At 42.2% G+C, this 20,457-nt stretch overlaps 1 protein-coding gene across 1 annotated transcript; it reads right to left on the bottom strand.

The window, feature by feature from the left end:
* Positions 1-181: 181 nt before the first annotated feature.
* On the bottom strand, positions 182-19,971 carry kdm2ab (lysine (K)-specific demethylase 2Ab). The gene is made up of 23 exons (XM_080415792.1): positions 19,775-19,971; positions 18,678-18,718; positions 16,507-16,645; positions 16,269-16,347; positions 16,025-16,071; positions 15,557-15,735; positions 15,247-15,353; positions 15,039-15,132; positions 14,659-14,812; positions 13,180-13,295; positions 11,285-11,411; positions 10,825-11,099; positions 10,531-10,608; positions 10,066-10,317; positions 9,117-9,248; positions 8,916-9,002; positions 8,563-8,775; positions 8,167-8,196; positions 4,543-5,645; positions 3,804-3,967; positions 2,850-2,996; positions 2,512-2,727; positions 182-2,032 (listed from the first exon to the last, which is right to left on the bottom strand). Exons 2-23 carry the CDS (start codon positions 18,711-18,713, stop codon positions 1,851-1,853), a joined length of 3,957 nt encoding a protein of 1,318 aa, XP_080271918.1. The 5' UTR covers positions 18,714-18,718; positions 19,775-19,971; the 3' UTR covers positions 182-1,850.
* Positions 19,972-20,457: the final 486 nt, after the last annotated feature.

Consider the following 20,457-nt stretch of genomic DNA (forward strand, 5'->3'; position numbering starts at 1 on the left):
AATAGCAGATCTACAAGCTCACCTAAGGGGTCCTTGGGCTGAAAAACGTTGAAGACCCCTGGCCTATGTCATTTAGTGAGAACAATAGTTTCTGAATACATTAACTGCAACCAACTTCATAGTTTGGTCTGAAAAAAGAATCAGAATGTTCACACTGAAATAACCACATGATCTGCATAACCCTTTATTTACCATTTTTTATTTTTTTCTTGAAAAATAACACAACATAAAGTGAAAAAGCCTTCCGAAAATAATTACAATGCTACAGGATTTTTGTTGTATTCTAAAAGAGAACACATTTACACAAAAGTATATTTTTTATATATATGTATATTCTTTTGAGGGATATGGCAAGGAGAGGTTTTCGGGGAACAGACCCGTTACAGAGCCACTAAACTTGTAGGGGACAGAGAAATGACAACCAAAATGTTATGTCTACATTGCATTCGAGAAGAAAATGAAATTCAGTAAATAGTAGATACTCACATTTTCAACAATGAAAAAACTAAATGCTTGTATCAAAGAGGGATGGGGTGGAGTTTGTTCTAGAATATTAACATTTTGTTCTAAAATGTATCTCTGTACAAAAAAAGAAAAAAGAAAAGCAAGAGGAGTTTGGGAGTAATAGCACCTGAATTGTTAGTAGTAATAGTTGAAGAATGCACCCTATATGTTACCGATACCTCTCTTTGACAGTACCCCACCCCATGCCAAGCTTAACCACTTGAAACAGCATCCATATTCCAAATTCCTTCCGCCAAAAATAGCTGATCTACAAACTCACATTGTGTCTCGGCACGTTGGGCTGGTAGATCAGCTATTCTTGGTGAAGAAATTTGGTGTAGACGAAAAAGAAGCAGTCCAAGTACAGTTGGAACGTGGGTCCATTTGATTGAGAATAGAGGTTTGAAGTGGTTAAAACCTTACAACCTATCCCTCCCTTTATTTGGGTGTGGTTCTGTCACCATTCTGATTGCCTTCTCACATTGCTCCTGTACCCTCGGCAGTGTCTCCACCTCCAAATGGGATTTGGACTTACCATGCCTTCAGGTGGTCCCCCTATGCTTAATTGTAAACCACTGTTAAGTTGCAATCAAACTATTAATGATATTATAAATACAGCTAATAAACTGGTAATAACTGACTTGGTTGTGTTACTTGATAGACATTTCACATTTTGGTTGTGGGAACTGGGGGAAAAAAGAAAAAAAAGATTTGTATGCATGTACACTGGCATAAACCACAAAAGGCTTAGACTTCTCGAGCCTAAACAAGCATGGCATCAAATCCCCTAACAAAAATATTTAGTTGCATTATAAATACAGAAGAGGACCAGCTGAACGCACCAAGCCACTCACAACTGAAGACTGAGAAATTCCTGTGATGGAATCAAGTCTTGAAAATCAGACCCGAGAAGGATAGAATTTTTTTTTGTCATCAAGCACATAAAGCACTTGGTTACCCTCAATTTGTCTAACAGCGAATTAATTCCCATGTCATGTCTGTGCTAGTCATAAAAACCCCAACAAAAAGCACATCCCACTTTATCATGCAGAGTCTGCTCCCAAACTCCAAAACTCCTGAGTCTCTTTATCAGTACTTGGAAAAACAGAAATTTATACATCACTGAACAGAAAACCTTACTCCTGCCCTGATACTCCACCCAACCCCAGCAACACCAGTACGTGAGTAAGCGCTCCCCATTTATGCCCCGGCAGTTCCTCCACAGAGTGCAGGTGCTCTGTATCTCCCCCCCACCACTAAGAAGTCTTTGTCCTGTGTCACACAGAGACAGGGCCTGTCATGGCTTCCCCCACACCTCAAGCACGCAGAGAGTCAGCAGGGGCTCTCTAGGATATCCTCTGGATCAGCATTTCTTCTGATAGGCAGTAGAGAGTGTTGACGGACAGCTCGGAGATGAACGCCTCACAGGCCTTGCGGGAGACGCCCTTGCATTCACGTAGGTCGAGCAAAGAGATGCAGGCGAGGCGGCGGAGGTACCTCAGACAGTTGTCCGTCAACTTATTGCAGCCTGGGAAAGGAGGATGGTGGAATCATAAATACCAATGAATAGTCAATTCTAGTGATATTACAATGGCTTTAAGAAGGGTCTAAGGGATGTTTGTTAAATGAGTATTTTTGTTTGTTAAAAAGTTAAAGCTCTTTATTCTGATTTTAGATTAATCCTTGCTTGTGTGTTTGTTCAGTAACAGGAGTATCTCCATCTCTTCAGCGCTTTAGTGAACAGAAAATACATTTATTTTTTCGTCATGTCCAATTTTACTTGTTTATCCTGTATGGTTTCTCTCTCCTGAAAATGTATTTTCTGTTTACTAAAGAGCTAGAGAGATTACTGAATAAACACTATAGACATGATTGATATCGGAATATAGAGGCAACACCTATTTGATCAAAAACATATCACTTACACCCCCTTTATTGCGCTGTTAATCTCTAAATTAGATGTGCACGTTTGGGGTTGTAGCCATATATCATACACCTATCTCTCACCTGTCAGATGGAGCTCGGTGAGGGTGTTGCGGGTGGACGAGCCCACAGCAGTAAGCAGGTTAATAGACTGGTCAGTCAGGCTGGCGCAGTGGGAGAGGTCCAGTCGTGTCAAAAGGGGCATATGGCGGATCACCAGGCGCAGGGTGGAGTCACCGATGTCTAGACCCGCCAGCCGGAAACATTGCATGGTCCGCAGTCGGCTACGGTTGTCACAGCCTGCAATGCATGGTGCAGAATGATGACGTAACAGAATGAAATGTGGGATAAAACATTTTTTAAAGTACTTAATTCATAGACACCACATTCAAACCGTGGGCTCTGGGGCTACAATGACTCACCTGGTGGGGTAACCAAATCCCTGATCTGAGAGTCTTTAACCCCGTCAGCCCACCTCAAGTCCAGCGAACGGAGGAGAGGACAGCTGTGAGAACTGAGAGCTGAAATAGATGACCAGGAACAACCCGACAGCACCAGATCCTTTAGACCTGGAAACAAGAAAGGATTCAGCTCAGTCTTTAGTCAATTGTGTGTTAAAGGGTACTAGCAGTAGGTTTGGATCAGGGTATATCAAATATCAGTACTTTAAGACTTTTTAAGATGTTTTTAATACCACTGTGAATGGAAGTTTAAGGCAAGTTTTACATAAAGACGAGTCATTGTTAGGTCACTGGTAATCTATAGCAGTTATAGCAATGCCAAATATTGTCTGTTGTCTGGTGGTCCTTTCACCTCCCTAACCACACTGGCAGTGGTCTGACCCCTTCAGTATAGTTGACTTTACTGAATTAATCTGCTGTGACAATTCTGAAATTATCTTTCACATTTTCTTTCTTTATGAAATTAGTGTTTCAGACTTTGTAATACAATACTTTTCAAGGCCTTAATGTTGCCTAAATTGATTTAACACTTCTCAAGAACCCTTGGAAACCCTGTGGATTGAAAAGAATAGTGCCATATATGCGATGCCACCTTTGTGGAGTTTTATGAAAAGGGGCTTTGAGGAATTGGCAGCAGTCACTGGTTCCTTTTTTCATTTTAAGTAAATTTCCCCACAAAGTTGAAGCACATTTACATTTTATATAAAAAAAAAAAAAAAAAAACACTATCCGTCTACCACATAAATGTCATGCCATTGTTCAGGCATATAAAGGCAACTAGATTCAATTGGTCTCATGTTACACCATTTGATTCACAGGGGCTTGGGGAAACCAACTTAAAAATAACAATTCAAAAGTAATATTAATTTGTACCACAAGGAAGTCATAAGACCCTCTGTTTAAGATGCTCCATACCTGACAGACGTCCGATAAGCCAGCCGAGCTGTTTTTTGGAGATGTTTGTCCAAGACAGATCCAACGTGACTGGCTGTCGTTTGATGATGCCTGTCAGGGCCTGGGGAGTGATGGTGCGCATGATGCTCAGGTCGATCCGTGACCACAGCCGCTTGTCTAAGCACCTGAAGACAAACACCCAAAGAAGAGTAAAAGCATTTATCACCCATTTCTAGAGCATTAACTGCAGATGTAGAGCATAGTAGTTAAGACACTATGCGACCCTAAGCAACCAAAACAGAGTAGTGGGCCTAGGAAGACAACCTAACAGAAGCTAGTCTCTACTGAGGTACAAAAATAATAAGTGGTGGGCGCTGGCCTTCCGTGTTGTGCAGGGGTAAAGTGCTGGGCTTATATTGCAACACGGTGCCTCCAGCTTGGCCGGGCGCTCCAACGAACAATTGACCGGGTTGGAAGTTATTTGTGGCTGCAGTAGTGACACCTACAGGTGGGTCAGGGCTCAGTAATGAGCGGAACTGGTAGAGATAGCATGTTCCTGCACACACATTGAGCCTAGTCGTTGAACTCCTCACCGTCAGGTAAAAAGAAGCAGTTTGAGACTATCTGTATCAAGGAGGCGTATGGTTGACTACCCCTCCACAGGCAAACTGTGGGGGTTAGCCGTTAAAAACAATAATGAATACATACTTGTTTTTTATTGATTTATAGTTCAGAGATTCTGAATATCTCACTGTCTTACCATTTGTACCAGTTCTTGCAGACAGCCATGCAGACACAGAGATCTGCTCGACTCAGATAACGGAAGACAGACACCCACACCTCCCTTTCACAGCCGGGTTCACTCCCTCCGTTCTCCCCGTCCGCCTCACTCCCACCTTTCTGCAGGGCTGACAAAGGAATGCGAAGAGGGTAAATCTGAGTAGAGGAAGAAGAGGGGGCACCATTGTTCAGTCTCTCTGGCCTGCCTCTTTTAGGAACCTCTGTGTTTTCATGATGGGAGGTGCGAGAGCGAGGGTGCGTGTGTTTGCTGCGGGTGTGGGGTGGAGTGTGCCTGTCAGGATGTGAGGGATGTGGATCGGGATGGGGGCCATGGCTTCTGATGGGCCTGCGGGCAAGTGGCATAGTCTGAATGTGCCTGGCAGCAGCAGCCACACATCGGGGGGCGAGGGCTGCCTCGAGTTTGGGAACGATGGCCGTAGGGTCGCGCTTGGCCCTGGATAGTCTCTGGAGTGTCACTGTCAGGTACGTCCCTTTCTCCGTGCTGTCCTTAGCTCCCATCTGCCCACCCTGCTCCAGCTCCTCTTCGTCCTCCTCTGCTCCATTTTGGTTGGCTTCCTCGCTATCGTCTTCTTCTCCCCTTTCTTTGGCTGCTTGTCCTCCTCTCCTCGCCTGTGGCCGGTTCTCTTTATCAACTCCCCTCACTCCGTTCTCTCTCCTCTCCTCCTCCTCCTCCTCACTGCTGCTGCTACTACTGCTGCTGCTGCTGCTACTACTGCTGCTGCTGCTGCTGCTACTGCTGCTGGTGCTGTTGTCCTCGCTGTTGTCGTCCTCCATCTCTCCGTGGCTCCTCCCCCCTCGCGTCCCTCTCCCTGCACCTCCCCCACGGAGTCTCACTCCTCTGCCCTTGCCTCTTCGAGGCTCTCCACGGGGCTCCAGCAGCAGACTGGGGGAGGGCTGCTGCTGGATGGAAGCTGCACCTCCAGCGGAGCTGCGACACGGGGACCCATTCCCCCATGTGACCCCTCGGCCTTTGCCTCGAGACAGTCTGCCAGTAGAGGAGTGCAACCTGGACAGGATCTTGGAGCCCAGTGGCCTAGGGGATCGGTCTAGTCCCGCCTGCTTCTGTTGTGATAAGAGAAGGGAAATTAAATGTGACTGACATAAGGGGAGATAGTAAGCATGCAACTTTATACTCTGCTGTGGCATAATAGAACCTTCTCAAAAACGTGTCATAACAGGATACGTACAGCTGCAGCTAATAAAATAAATAAAGTTTTATTTAGGTGTACCAGTCAGCAAGCATAGACAGTACTATTGACTAATGTCAGTGCTTGCTCTTTGGCACAACTAAATAAAAAAAAATACTTCTTAATTGCAGCTGCTATGACATGTCTGAGAAAAGGGCCCAATTAATGTTGTAGAACTGCAGCAATACACAAAAGACTGGAGTGCTGGCCCTAATTCAGCCAGATACTGTATATATGAGAGACTATCGAATACTACTATTGGCATGGTAAATAATGTTCTCACGTTATTATGATTTGTCTGACAAGTGTTATTCAAAATAGTGTATATACATAATAAGGAAGCAAAACAAAAGGACTACCATATGAATCAGTTCTTTTTTAAGCCCCTGGAAACCCAGATCCACATTAGCCTTCTGTGTAATTTAGGACCTTATGTACATAACAGTAAGCATCTAAAAAGTATTTGAAATTTGTTTAACTCAAAATAATTTGAAATAAGTCATTTACGTCTTTAGACTTTACCGGTTTAACTTTTTAAATAAACTCTGACATTTATTACAATTTGTTCTGCAAACCAATCATTTAAAAAACATAATTTGTCCCACCCAACAGATGCTCAATCTGTCTGACTCTTGGTGTACTATTAAAATCATGTCGGCTGATCACGTATAGTATGTGTTTCATAAGATTATTCAGTCATTTTGCATGCTTCTTCTATGATGTCAAGTCCAAAAGAAAAATGCCACAAAATCGATCATTAAAACAATCCTAGTTTTACAATAAATATGTCCCATTTATTCTTCCAGTGGTGTGCCGTGTGTGTGTCTGCACCATAGAGGTATAATATAACTAGAGGGCGGATTGCCCCGCCCCCAGCTATCATTTCAATGAATGTGCTCAGTGGCGTTTTGAAGCACCCGGAAACCTGCCGGAAGTAGAATTATTGGTTTGATTTTGTACCTCCATAGAGTTATGAGCATGCGCACTAGTGTCCTTTTTGCGTTCTACGGCAGCCCGTGTGTCAAGGATTGAACGCGATATATTTATTAAATACACTCGAGATGCCTATGTATAACTAAATGCATATGTGTTTATGTATAATATGTTTACATATTTATATCTATATATATAAATATCTCAGCATGTTTTGCGCGTGCATGTATTTCTCCCCGCCTGCAGTTCCAGCTTTGGCCACTGGGGTGGCAGCTTCAATGTTTCTCAGCAACTCTGGGGGCTTGGTCTGCACACACCCTAGAGGCCCTAGAGAGACGTTTCACATCAGCCTTTTATAGCGCCACCAGGAGGTCGATTTTTGCAAAACACATATTTTGATATTACTCCTACAGATTTTGTCCAAAAATCAAGCAAATCGGTACACATTATCTCTATAGTCATGTGATTAATATGGATCTGTCCAATTTTTCATATTCCATCCTGATTGGCTAACATTGGCATCTAAAGTTTGCCTCAAAAACGAAATGCCTCAAATCATAAACACAGCGTGCGACTGCCGTGAAACTTCACATTGGACCGTTATGGGGCATAGCAGTGGCGGCCATTTTGTGGTTCCAATTAAAAAAGGCCATTAATATTTCCCATAGAGATTTACCTTTTCTGCAATAGTGTGCTTTCTTCAAAACACTGATTTTGCTACTACTCCTACAGATGTTCTCCAAAACCACACAAATCGGTACACATTATCTCTGGGGTCATGTGATCAAGATGTATAAGTTCGATTTTTCAGATCCCATTCCAAGTGGCTATGACCAAAGTTTGCGGGCCCTGGGTAGGCAAACCGGCCTGGCGGAGACCTGTGCTCCGAGGATCACACTTGTCTAGTTTGTTATTGTTTTTTTTACTAGGTTTTCTAATAATTATGAACATTCGTTTTTACTCAACTTTTAGCTTATGCTTAATGGGACACTCAACTTTGATACCATAATACATGCATATACATTTGTAATATTTTAAACCAAATTTACAGAGGCTTTAAGCTAGCCTGGTTCCAGACGAATCTGCCTTTGCAAAATTGCATCGCACTTTAGCCCTCGGCAGATTAGGTCTGGCCCCCCTCCATAGAGATTCCATTTCTCTCCCTCCGCAGTTATGCGGAACCAACCAGGGCCCGGTATCCAAATGTGGGCGGGCTTATCACCTTATTTGGAGCAATGACGTACAAGGAAGCACTGCTCTGATTGGTTCGTGAACAAGGAAGCACTGCTCTGATTGGTTTAGGTCTAACCAACCGCCCCTTGGAAAAAAATCTATCGTTGATAGGGACCAGACTAAATATCCACGCAGTGTGTCGTGTGATATTGTCTGGCCACGCGAGGCTAGCTTTAAGCCACAGCAAAGTTGTACAACATAATCTTTGGAGACATATAGGTATTGCTTACCACCAAGAGTTTACTGCGCTCCAGTTTCATCTGCAACAAAAAAAAGGAGAGGATAGTATGATGAGCAAGACATTCATTCATACAAGCTTGTATAGTTAAAGCATAATCATACACTTTTAAGGGAAGAATAAATATAAAGCTGCTTTTCAATGGGCTTGTTTCTGTTGTCCTTGCCGTCGAGAACTGAATTACAGGACGACCGGAGAACACCCCAGGTTTGCGCCGGTGTTCTCAGAGCACATTTATGAACGCACTCTAATTGAGTTCTTCAAGCACCTGCTGCCTTTTATTGGAAGTCGATTCACGTGCATCCAGACACACATCCCTTTTTCAAAACATTGGCATGCCTGCATCCTCCAATCTCTCATTATCACCCGCCATCCCTCCCCTCCTTACCCTCTTCCTCCTAAATTGGTCCTCCAGAGCACTAGCTCTCTTGCGGTTCTGTTGATGCTGCAGTAACAGTCTCTGGGAGGGCGGGGGCACTGTGCTTCTGGACGAGCCTCTGCCGCGTCTGCCTCTTCCCACACCGATGCCCTCCCGATGGGCACGCTTGGACGGCCGCGAGGTCGACATCCCTGACCTCATACTGTCCTCATCGCTGGAAGACTGGACCAGTAGGAGGAGACAGATAGACACAGAAAGAAAACAAAGGTCACTGTCAGAGTCAAAGCCAAGCGTAAGAATTGTTCAAAACAAGTTAAGCAAGAAAGAAATGTCATGAGTGTAAGAAAAAATGTGTAGTGTACCTCTGAGGCAGATCCTTTGACCTGGACACATTTGGGACATTCCCAGCAACTGGGCAAAGCCTTGTTTATCTTCCCCTCACCAGACTCCTGCAATAAAGAGTTACAAAACAGCGGATACTATTAAACAGCTGTGGCAGACAAACCCAACAGCAGCCAGTACCTTACACTGCATTACCATTCATATTTCAGAGAAATACTAACCTTGACACAGTCAGGATGGGTGATCTGGGCACAGCTGGAACACTCCATGAGGGTGTGAGTAGAGGGGTCGTCGGACTCCTCAGGTTCACCATGACCGCATATGGCACAACGCGCTGTGTTAGGCAACGCGGGCTGGGGAGATGGGACATGTTAGTACCTAGTACAGGTAACAATAACGGTGAACATTGCAACCTCATTTGTCAGCTTAGCTGGCTAGCAATAATGTTCAGTTATGGTTTAAATACCAGCAGAAATGGTGTTACGTGACCATATCTTGATGTATTTCTAATTGAAAGGGCCTGGTGCTTCCTCAGCCAATCATTCTGTTCCATACCCTCAGGCTATGGGATTTAAACTCCTGCACATTGCGTTGCGCACAGCAACAAGCTGTGTTGAAATCAAGTTGATGCACTCTGGGTTGCAGTATGGTTACAAACGTTTATTTGCAAAGTTGTCCATCTTTGTTTGACATTCTACACACACACACAGTAGCACCGCCCTCTAGTGCCTAGCATCAACTTTGTGTGGAAGAGGGATGAACATCGAGCTATGAGAATGACAGGTGTTAGTCATTCATATTATTGGTTGAAATTGGTCCGGACCTGCCTAACCACGCATTACGTTGTTTTTTTTTGTTTTGGTTGGTTGGTTTGTCTTTTACAAAAACATTCATTTGTTTTTTTGGCCTCTATTGTTAACTGCTTTGTCTCCATTATGACCACACATACGGTATGCTCTAAAAAACAAACAAAATGTTTCATTTCAGCTGGTCAAAGGAATTCCCTCTGACCCGTCATCGTTAGCTAACGTTACACTAAATTGGTTGACGATAGCGAATATAGTTTGACTATGCCAGCAGCTGACCATAAACAATCGCATATGCTGCTAAAGATGGTCCAACAGAAGGTTAAGACCACACACACACAAGATATTAGGCAAGACAACTCACAGCCAGACACTGTCTCATGACACAGCTCTTCTTCATGCGACCCGGCCCGCCAAACTTCCTCATGTCGATACAGTATTGGCAGTGGCCGCACTCTTTTCTACGGCAGGCGGCACAGATCTTGCATCTCACCCGCCTTCGCCTCAGAGCGGAGATGGAGGAGGAAGCCTTTACGGTCGGCTTGTGGAGGGGGTTCCCAGGCCGAGGACGGTAGATGACCGGTGGAGGAGGCGTGGGAGGCTTGTACCAAGATGGCTGTGCCGAGGGGGGGGATAAATAATTTCAACTGAAGTCAAATACACAAACCAAAAGAAGTTCACGGGAGTAATGATACCATTACTCAACAGATGCAAATTGAACCTCATAAAAATAATAAACTGCCAATCGTAAAGCTGTGAGTCTACCAAACATTCTGTTACTACAGTAAGTGGCTGATTTTGCATGTTTGAATGTGATGATTAAACTCACCCTTTTGGGCCATTTGACAATGGGCTCTCCAGTGTAGGACAACTTGGGGTTATCGTCAGAGTGATCTATCAGAACAGTCTGAACAGGATAGGAGATGAAGAGAAGAGGGAGGAAGAGAGGCATATATCGGTAACATGGCACATTAGTCAGAACCTGTAACCAACAAAGCTTGTAATATCAGTTCTTATCCGAGTGTTTTATATGTATTAAAGAATCCATATTAGAAGCACATGGATGTGCCTCTAACCTTCCTGGGGTACAAAATGGTCAGGAGCCCTGCCAAGTTACACATACCCGCATGTCCAGGAGCAGGGCTGAGAAGTTTTGGATCCCAGCTGGAACACACTTCTTGTTGGATGGCAGTTCCTCCAGTTTCCCCAATAGGTTCCACAGGCCCTCCAGCTCTAAGGGGGTCAGCTCATGCCCAGGTTTGAGGCCCGAGTCTGGTTTTGCCTCATCCTCCTCTTCTGTCTTGAGCTCTTTGTCCTCGTTGTCAGAGTCACCCCGAGTGCCATTGGCAGGTTCATCCCCATTGTCATTGTTGGCCTGAAAATCTTCACGGGTCAGGCCTGTGAGAGAGGAGGCCAGGACAGATAGAATTGAAGTTCATGTTGGTGACTTTTTCAAATAATGTTTATTTATCTATTTAAAAAAAAAGAGTGATACTGAAGAAGACTGTAATGTTTCTGCTAAATGACTGTAATGAGTGTGTGTGCAAGACAGATTGTGCATGTATTAATGAGTAAGTCCTCACCTATGCCTAGAGAACATTTCTGAAACTCAGGGGTCAGGTGGGAGATATTGGTCAGACAGTAGTGGTATCTCTCCAGGACGTACCAGCACATCTCATAGTAGAAAGGGTAACGGAACTTAGCTGGCACCTACACAGAGAGAAGAACGTCTCAATAAACTTGATAACAAATCACAAATTCAGACATTAAAGTTGTACAATGCAGATTCACAAATAACGATTTTTAGCAACCTCTGCTGGTCACTACCGTCACTGCATACAATTTCCGTAGTCCTCGATTACCCAGAATTCCATTTGTTTTCACCGGAAGCCGGAAGCGTTTCAAAAAGCGCTCTTTTAATTGTTTTATACTATCTGCGGATCGTTTCTCTTAGCCAGTGGAGCATTAGTTACCATGAGCTGTGCTTTCTTTTTCTGTTCTTTTTCGATCTTCCAATCCTACATTCTCTTAAAATCAGCGTGAGGTTCCTTTTTGTTATTAGCGCGGTAGTTTCTGGCCAAACAGGAAACCGTTGCGGTAGTTCCTGGCCAAACAGGAAACCAGTGCATTTCCGCCTCCGTTTTCCGGCCAGTCATTTTCCCGGGAAAGTCCCCCCTGACTAGCCTGGTAAACCCTCCCTCTGGAAATCTCAATTCCATTTCATTTCAGGAGTGAGTCTGGCCTGATCCGCCTGTCTGCAATATTGGCTGTGCTGGAGTTGGGCGGGAGTAATACCGTTGACTGACAACCCCTTCAGCCAATGATAATTTTTCCCCTTCAGCCAATCAGCAGTTCACCAGTCTTAATGTGACGCGACGGGACTTTTGAGACAGCCATACCCAAAATGGGTTGCCTTTTTCGGGTACAATGGTGTCACTGCCCGCCCCTACCGGTTCTCTAATTTTTTTTTTTTAAATAGGCTTTGTCATGATTAATTGACCACATAATGAAGTTAAACAACTAAATTCTATCCAAACGATATCTTATAAGTAAATTCCGTGCCTCAAAATAGAAGTTAGAGAGCTTTTTGAAGTAAAAAAATAGCGGAGAATTGGCCGCACAAGAAAAAGATGGCTGCCGTTCGTGTTTTGGGCTCACTCGAACTCGCCACCTGATTGGCCAACGTAAGCTGTCAATCACAGAACAATGAGCGACGACGCTGATAGGCCCGGCCGTTTGGCATACAGAGCCAATATTGCAGAAAGGCGGATCATGCCAGACTCACTCCTGAAATGAAATGGAATTGAGATTTCCGGAGGGAGGGTTTACCAGGCTACCCCCTGACAGCGTTCAATAGAAAATATATAAATAAAAGGCTTCCGGGGGTGAAATTCATGGAGTGGGTGTTGTGAAACTTTTGCCACTCACAAAAGATATACAATTTAACTTTAGTTTTGTTGAAAACGTTACCTAGTATTACTTTAACAAGTAAGGCTGGGGAACCATTTATCGATTTCACATTTTCAGAGGTATTGATAAATGGTAAGTAAAATATCTTATCAATTCTTGCATGAATAAATAACTTTTGCACACCAATATTCTTTGTCACTCCACATATTTGGCCATAGTTTTCCTTAATAACTGTTGACATACACTGACTGCAGTTATTGCAGCACTGTGGCCAAAGTAAGCCAAACTGCTAGCGCTCAGATTTATGACTTATGACCAGATTTATCGATTCTTCAAAATTGCTTAACACCCAAGCCCTAACCAGGAAATGGTCAACTTCCACTTGGTAAAATATCTGTTCAATGTCACCAATGAAAATATCTATTATTCAGCCAACATTAAAAAAAAAATACATAATAGTGTGTGTGTGTGTGTGTGTGTGTGTGTGTGTGTGTGTGTGTGTGTGTGTGTGTGTGTGTGTGTGTGTGTGTGTGTGTGTGTGTGTGTGTGTGTGTGTGTGGCTGCTTACCCGTGTGCGGTCCTCAATGCTGTAGATGTTAAGCTGCATAGGGATGTTAAAGCTATGGAGGAAATTCCCCCCAAAGACCAGGGTGTCCTGTGGGGTGTAAACTGCATGGATCCAGCCTACAACACAAATACGGGGGGGGGGGTGAAGAGATAGAGACAATGTTCATATGATGTAAGGAAAGAAATACTAAGCCACTGGTTTAAAATGAGTCATAATGTACAACTTATTTTCCCTTTGTCCTTCCATAGGTAAGCACTGTAGAAATTAAGGAGATTGCCCACCACAGCCTCAAAACATTGCATCATACAGACAAGATGATGCGAAAAACACAGAAAATCAACCCTGATCTGAAACATTTTATGACGAAGGTTTTGGAGGCAGTGTGTAAACGTGATTGACAGAAAATGAGGTTGTAATTTATTTTTTCAAAACCAAACAATTTCGGGTGAAAAATTAGCACTCAGTGTGCAAGCTGCTTTAATGTAAGACAGGAAATGATGAAACCTTTAAACTGTCACGAAAAACTAATTTCTTGGTTAAAAATCATTCCATCCAAAATAAAAAGATTCATAGTAAATTAATAGTTTGACTAGTTTATTTTCAACCAATTTCCAGCTAAAACAAAGCCCACACACAATGGCGTGATTGAAAAAACAGTCAGATTGAAAAAGGAGTGCTCGTTTTCTTCCAGTTCACCTCCCGCGCACCCCGTCAAAAAAAGAAATGACGTCTCGGAGGTACAGAGATAGGGGGGACGATGATTTACGATTCTGTGCCTATCGGAACATAACTCTTACAGCTCTGAGTCGACTGAAGGTGACTTCGCAACTCTCGGCCTCGTCACCTTCAGGCGGCGCGCCTCCGTCTGTGGAACCGAGTGCACTTTTTCCAATCATACCGTGTCATACATTTACAGGGGATTGTGTGACATCACACCTTCAATGCACAGCTCATAAAAATGTATAAATTGCTGATTCAATCAATCAAAATATTTAAAATGACCCCAAATGTCTTAACAGTAGTCAGGGATGTGCAACTACACTGACTAAAACACTGTTTAGAAAGAAAACATTCAATAAAAAATAAACAATGACAAACTAGCCTCCCCAATATACTTATATACTTCAGGTTGAACAACATGCAACAAATCCTATTGGGGATAGGCAAGGCAATAAGCTACACAGCACACAATACCTAAAAATGTCCTCAGATGTATGCTGGAATGTCTTTAATGTTCACTTTTCTCCAAGGGGAGAAAGAGAGGCAATTCAATAATTAAAACCTAGTGGATTTCTTTCCTTAAAAGAAACCTAAACATGCTTCATAGCTCCTGTGAAATTACATAATATATTTGGTATTTTATCCACCACCTAGCCTACCAACTGTTCCAAGTTATGGTCCCAGCCATCATTAACATATGGGATTCATGAACAACTATAACATTTTAAGGTGCACCTATGTATGTGGGTGTATGCTTACCTGACGGAATCATGAAGGTAAACCCCTGCTTGAGCACTATCCTCTGGCAGTCATAGCACTTGTCCCCAAGGAAGATGTCTCCCTGTTTCCCTGACAACACCCAGTTCTCATACATCTCCAGGTTCTGGGGGCTGGGAGGAATCAGCCAAAACACCTGCAGAGGTCAGGGGTTAAAACATCACATATATATACAGCTGGGGTTTGCAAAGCCAAAAAAGCAGCAACAGTAATTGTTGAAACCACCTTGACTGGAAGGTACAAAGCCACAATGGCCAGGTCCACCTCACATTAGAGGTCACTACACCAGCGAGTGACGTTGCAGTAACTAAAAACGATCTAGTCAAAAGTACCATCCAAGTATCAAAAGGACCTTAACTGACCTTTTCTCCTCGCAGGATGTGGTACCAAACTGATGTACCCCCAAAATCTATGTGGAAATCTGTGAAGCAGCCCTGCACACTCATCAGACAGTACCTGTATAACAGAGAGAACCAGAGAGAAAAAGGTGGAAAATGCTGTGGAGGACTGGGTGTGATCTAATGCTGAGCAAAAACAAACAAACAATAATGAAGTCTTTGCTCTGCTTACTTCTGCACTTTGGGATAATGCATATCTATGATGGCATTGGTGGAGTCTCGCTGTCTCTCCTTGAGGTGACGGGGCCACATGTTGTCCACCCAGTCGATGAGGTCCACCTAGATGATTTAATTAGCAGATTGAGGTGATAAAATTAAATACCAGGTTCTTAGAAAATGTACTTGCATATTCATAGAACCATACGAATGTCTGACCTCCATCTTATCAAATGTTATTGGAATGTACTATACAAATAAACTTGCCTTACACGTGTTTTTGTGCATAAATTTTTGTGTCTGTATGTGAAGGTGCATACTCTCACCGAAGCAGGCCGTTTGACCAGGTTCTCCAGCTTGGTGTGGCTGAACTCCAAACTAATAACGTTATACAGCTTCTCGCGCTCTGAGGGTGGTGTATCAAAGTAACGGCGCCACTGAGCCATTGACATCTCGATGCCCTTCTGGGTGTTCACATCCATCACGTCCACAATACGACGGCTACCTGTGGGAGAACACAATATAGATCAGCTATTGAACGAGCAAGCAGCAACCCATCAATGACGCAAATTATCAAATAAATAAAAAAACTTGCATTTGTTTGGCAATGGTTTGATACAGCAGAACTTTTAATGTATGTGCTTGTGCTACTGTAAGATACTAGAGAAAAGTGACCAGTGCAGCATATAGTATACATATTTCAATGTATGTGAAATGAAAGGTAAATTGTGTGAAATTAATAATTCAAAAGATGATCTTTCATTTAATTTAGAGACCACATAGGAGCAACTTACCAACAAACAACTTGACATCGCTCACACTGAAATCTGGGTCTGGCATTCTGAAAGAGTAATGTTATTCCAAGTCAGATGTTTACTATTTCTCCTCCAGAGTAAAAGATTGGATTATTGCAAGTTACATGGTTTCAAAACACACACACACACACACACACACAAATGCATGCAGTCGCAGAGCAGACAATAATCATGTGTTCCCCAACAACAATTACTGAATGAACAATATGAGTGAGCAACTTACTCTATGCCAAGGCCATCTGCCTTCTCGAAGACAAGGGGGTCCCTGAGACCTTCCCTCTGAATGTACTCAAATGTGAAGTCTAGAAACGAGAAACAAAGATACAGCCATTCATGGTCATTAAAATAAGCAACATCAAGTTGACGCAAATTCTCTTAGAACAGCATTTGGTATACAGAGGTGCTTTATTAAAACTATAAAGAAATGTATTTTAATTCGTAGTTGTTGGCCTCACTCTCACCTTTGCCATCCATGCGTTTGACTAGATCAGAGTTGAATCTGTCGCAAAACAGCTTTTCCTCCAGGTCAAATGTCCGCTTCCCTTCAATTTCATCATCTGAGATTCCATCGTCCTGGTAACGCCGCCGTGTGCCTGTGCGCTAGGAACATAAAACATTTGTATATTAAGTCAGAACTGGGCAATATGACTGTCATAGGCAAAAGAGAGATAGGACAGAACCACAGGATCGGAATACAATGTGAATAATAATTAAAGTGTAAATGTTTGTAGTACTAAACCCCGTTAGTGAATTAGTAAAGGGTCCCCTTGCCCAATTGCCAATGCTTTTTTCAGTAAGGTTTTCAATGTAGACAGAACCACAGATCTGTAGTCAACATAGGCTAATGGGTTTCATGTTTTGTTCTATGGCATACTGTAAATCGCAACCATTCATTTTGAGGCAGTTATATGCCTTTTTAAACTAATATAAATTGCGTGTGTGATGATTACAAAATCATGTTGATTTGTGGAGATTATCTTGTTGAGCAAAACCTGTTAATATTCTAAACCTTTTGTTGGCAAAAGAGCTTATTTTCTTAATTCATACAAAACCCAATGCATAGCTTCAACTGGAAATCTGCAGTGAGAACCCATTGCAGCAGTAAGTTCCTAGCTGGCCTAGAGACTTCATCCCTGTAGCACTCTATAGTATTCCGATATTGTGTAAGCATCATGGCAAGTTTCTGTCTTCTCGCCCAATCAACGGTGAAGCCCTAGATTGTGCCACATTAGATATTTCACAATACAGACAAACTCAAACCTCATCAGACAAACAGCAATGTTCAAAATATCACCACCACTCCTTGTCCTTAGGTCTCATACAACTTATATACGTACAACAATAAGTTCATACAAGCAGAAGCAGCTCAGAGATGGTTATGATAAGAATTAACTGTGAACTCAAGATAAACAGATACATTACAGCTGTCAAATGGAGAACTGTACAAACCAATGTACCCATGAAGAGAAAAAAAATACAATTAGTAATTTATTGTGCTCTGGCCACTGATGTATGTGTATATTGCTATGTGTAACACAAAAAGAAAATACCAATTATCTTCAAGCACGACTAATTGAGTTCTAGTTTAAAGTCCCTGAATAACTTTTGCCTTCCGCACATGGTTCAAAAGAGGATCACGAGACATGAAATTCTGTCTTAATTAAGGCTTTAGGGTTAAACATTTTTCCTTTTTTTTCTTCAAATCAATCAGAAACAAACAATTCAACTTGAGAACTGGAATACATCATTAAATGCCGTTGACAATGATCGGTCAACCAGCTACTCAACAGTTCATGTGGAAGCCAAACAATAAAGCATTACAAAAGCAGGGGTTAATCTTCCACACAAACGCGCGCACACACACACAGCGCCCCCCTCTCTCTACTACTCTCATTCAACCTATGCGCTGGCTTGGCTAGACAGATGGATAAAGTGCAACGCCCCCACCCTCAAATCTCCCTGCCCCCATCGCTTCCACTCAACCGGTTATTATTTAAGCTTGGATGCCCATTATACATGAATTATTATCAGATCTGCAAAACATACAGCAATATACAGTTATACTGAACAAGGACGTTACTTAAAAAAATAAAAAATAAATGTTAACAAATAAAAAAAATATGGCATTATATAAGACCATACTAAATGATTGGGTACACTTAGGCTAAATGGTATTATTTTCATCAAGCAAAAGGTGCACTACATGCTTGTCTATACACATTATTCCACGAAAATGTGTGCTTTGTTTTTCTTTTGTTTACTTTTCCAAAATTATAAATTTAAAAGATCACTGTGGTACAAAGAGGGAGCGATATCTCAATTTTCTCTAAAAGACAAGAATGGAAAGAAAGGTAACGTAAGGTCAGCGAAATGTATACAAGTGAGGTCTGAGAGTGAACTTGAACTTGATCTGACACTGCAGCTGGACAGGTTCATTAGTTCACACAATTAATTGGTGTGTGGTTTCACTTGAAGCAGTCCATGATGACACACCGTCACAATACGTTATGTCGCAGGCTGGTGTGGTGCTTTGTCTTAATCCTTGACCCACAACTGCAACGCACATCGCAAAACAATGACATTTGTAAACAGTTTCATGGTATTAGTGCTGCTGGGCTGACTGTTTACTCACCAGGCGCTTGCTGTAACGTGTGTTCTTGTCATCCATGGTCACTAGAATGGAAACCAGAGTTCCGGAGGTTAGCTATAGATACATTACGTAGCCAACGTATGTCACAAATACATAGTTGTTGATAGTATACCAAATAGACAGCCACTGACAGGCTGGTTGGCTAGCTAGCTAGCTGGCTAACGTTGTCTCAGCTGGTAAGCTAGCGTTAGTAGACACAAACACACATGACGATAAACACTAAATTGGTACATCATTATATCACACACACCATGTGACACACATTACTTCACGGTTTAAACTGTGAAGGGATTAATATTCGCAGCCTACGTAGCAATGTAACTATTGTGCTAACACAAGCTAGCGGAGGCGTTAAGAAGGCTTCGCTAGCGCGACCGTGTAGCTCGACACAAGTGACGCAATTGTTTAAATGAAACAAGTGGCCACCCACGTCGTGTCGACACTTTTTCTCAGCTGGAAGAGACGTTAGGTCATTTTTGACGGGCGACGACGACACAGTGTCCGTGTGACGAAATAGCTCTCTTGTTGTCTGGAGTAACAGACTGACTGCTAACGTTAGCATGAAGCTAGTTTGGCGTTACGGCCAACGCAGTGTTGCCATGTCTGCTTATTATAAGCAACTTTGGTCTTGTTTTCCTGTAAAGTTGCTTGTAAATTGATTGATTGATATTGGTTGCAGCCGAGTTGCGGGTTTTTTTGGCTTGTTTCTAAAGTGTACTTGTTTATTTAGGCTTGCTTCCAAATGTTTGTTATTATTTAAACCAGTGGTTCTCAAATATTTATGAAAATGTTTTGTGCCAGTGAGCATTTGTATTGTTAGAATGTTTCAAAAAATATTCAAGCAAGAGCAAGAGTTTTTTTTTAATAGCAGATCTACAAGCTCACAACGCGTCGCATCGGGCGAGCTTGTAGATCGGCTATTTTCAATGTGTTTTAAAGTGCTCATAATGGCCTATGCCCTGGTTGCTTCTTCTGGGCTTGTTTTCCTAGTATATACCTGGCTGCTTATTTCTCTCACAAGACCTGGCCACACTGGTCCAATGCTAGGCAGTTGTTAGGACTGTTCTTCATCCTCTTACCTCTCTGTGATGAAGTCCTCTCTGTGCCGCTGGGTGGTCAGTGATAGTGTTTCTGAATCCCACTTAAAGCTCTTATGTATGGGCTCTCGACGGAGTTCCTCTCCATGTTTCTAAACCGCCGCTGTGTTTCGCCGTTATCGTTGTTATTGTGCGATAAAGTTCCAAGACGATCCGCTTCGAGCCGCCATTTTCAGCTCAGACACAAAACACACAGAAACCCTGAGGCTACATGAATAATCCGCCCACTATTTATAACCTCTGACCAATCATAGACACGGACATTAGCATTGGAAGCCTTTGATTGGATAAAATGTGTGGGGAGGGGGCTGAGGGGACAACCCTGGTGTCCCGATTTTGGGCATGTCATTATAGGTAACTGTTATTTAAAAATATTATATATATATATATATATATATATATATATATATATATACATATACACATATATATATATATATATATATATATATATATATATATATATATATATATATATATATATATAATATTTTTATATAACAGTTACCTATAATGACATGCCCAAAATCGGGACATATATATATATATATATATATATATATATATATATGTGTATATGTATATATATATATATATATATATATATATATATATATATATATATATATATATATATATATATATATATAATATATATATATGGA

Source organism: Gymnoscopelus braueri (assembly GCF_963280865.1).
Source record: "Gymnoscopelus braueri genome assembly, chromosome: 20".
In the NCBI taxonomy this organism is placed as follows: Eukaryota; Metazoa; Chordata; class Actinopteri; order Myctophiformes; family Myctophidae; genus Gymnoscopelus; species Gymnoscopelus braueri.

Coding starts and splice junctions, on each gene's coding strand:
- kdm2ab (XM_080415792.1), bottom strand. CDS start 18,713: ATGGATGACAAGAACACACGTTACAGCAAGCGCCTG. Junction 10,609..10,824: donor CCCTGCTCCTGGACATGCGG/GTATGTGTAACT, acceptor TATCCTGTTCAG/ACTGTTCTGATAGATCACTC. Junction 5,646..8,166: donor AGCGCAGTAAACTCTTGGTG/GTAAGCAATACC, acceptor TTATCACAACAG/AAGCAGGCGGGACTAGACCG.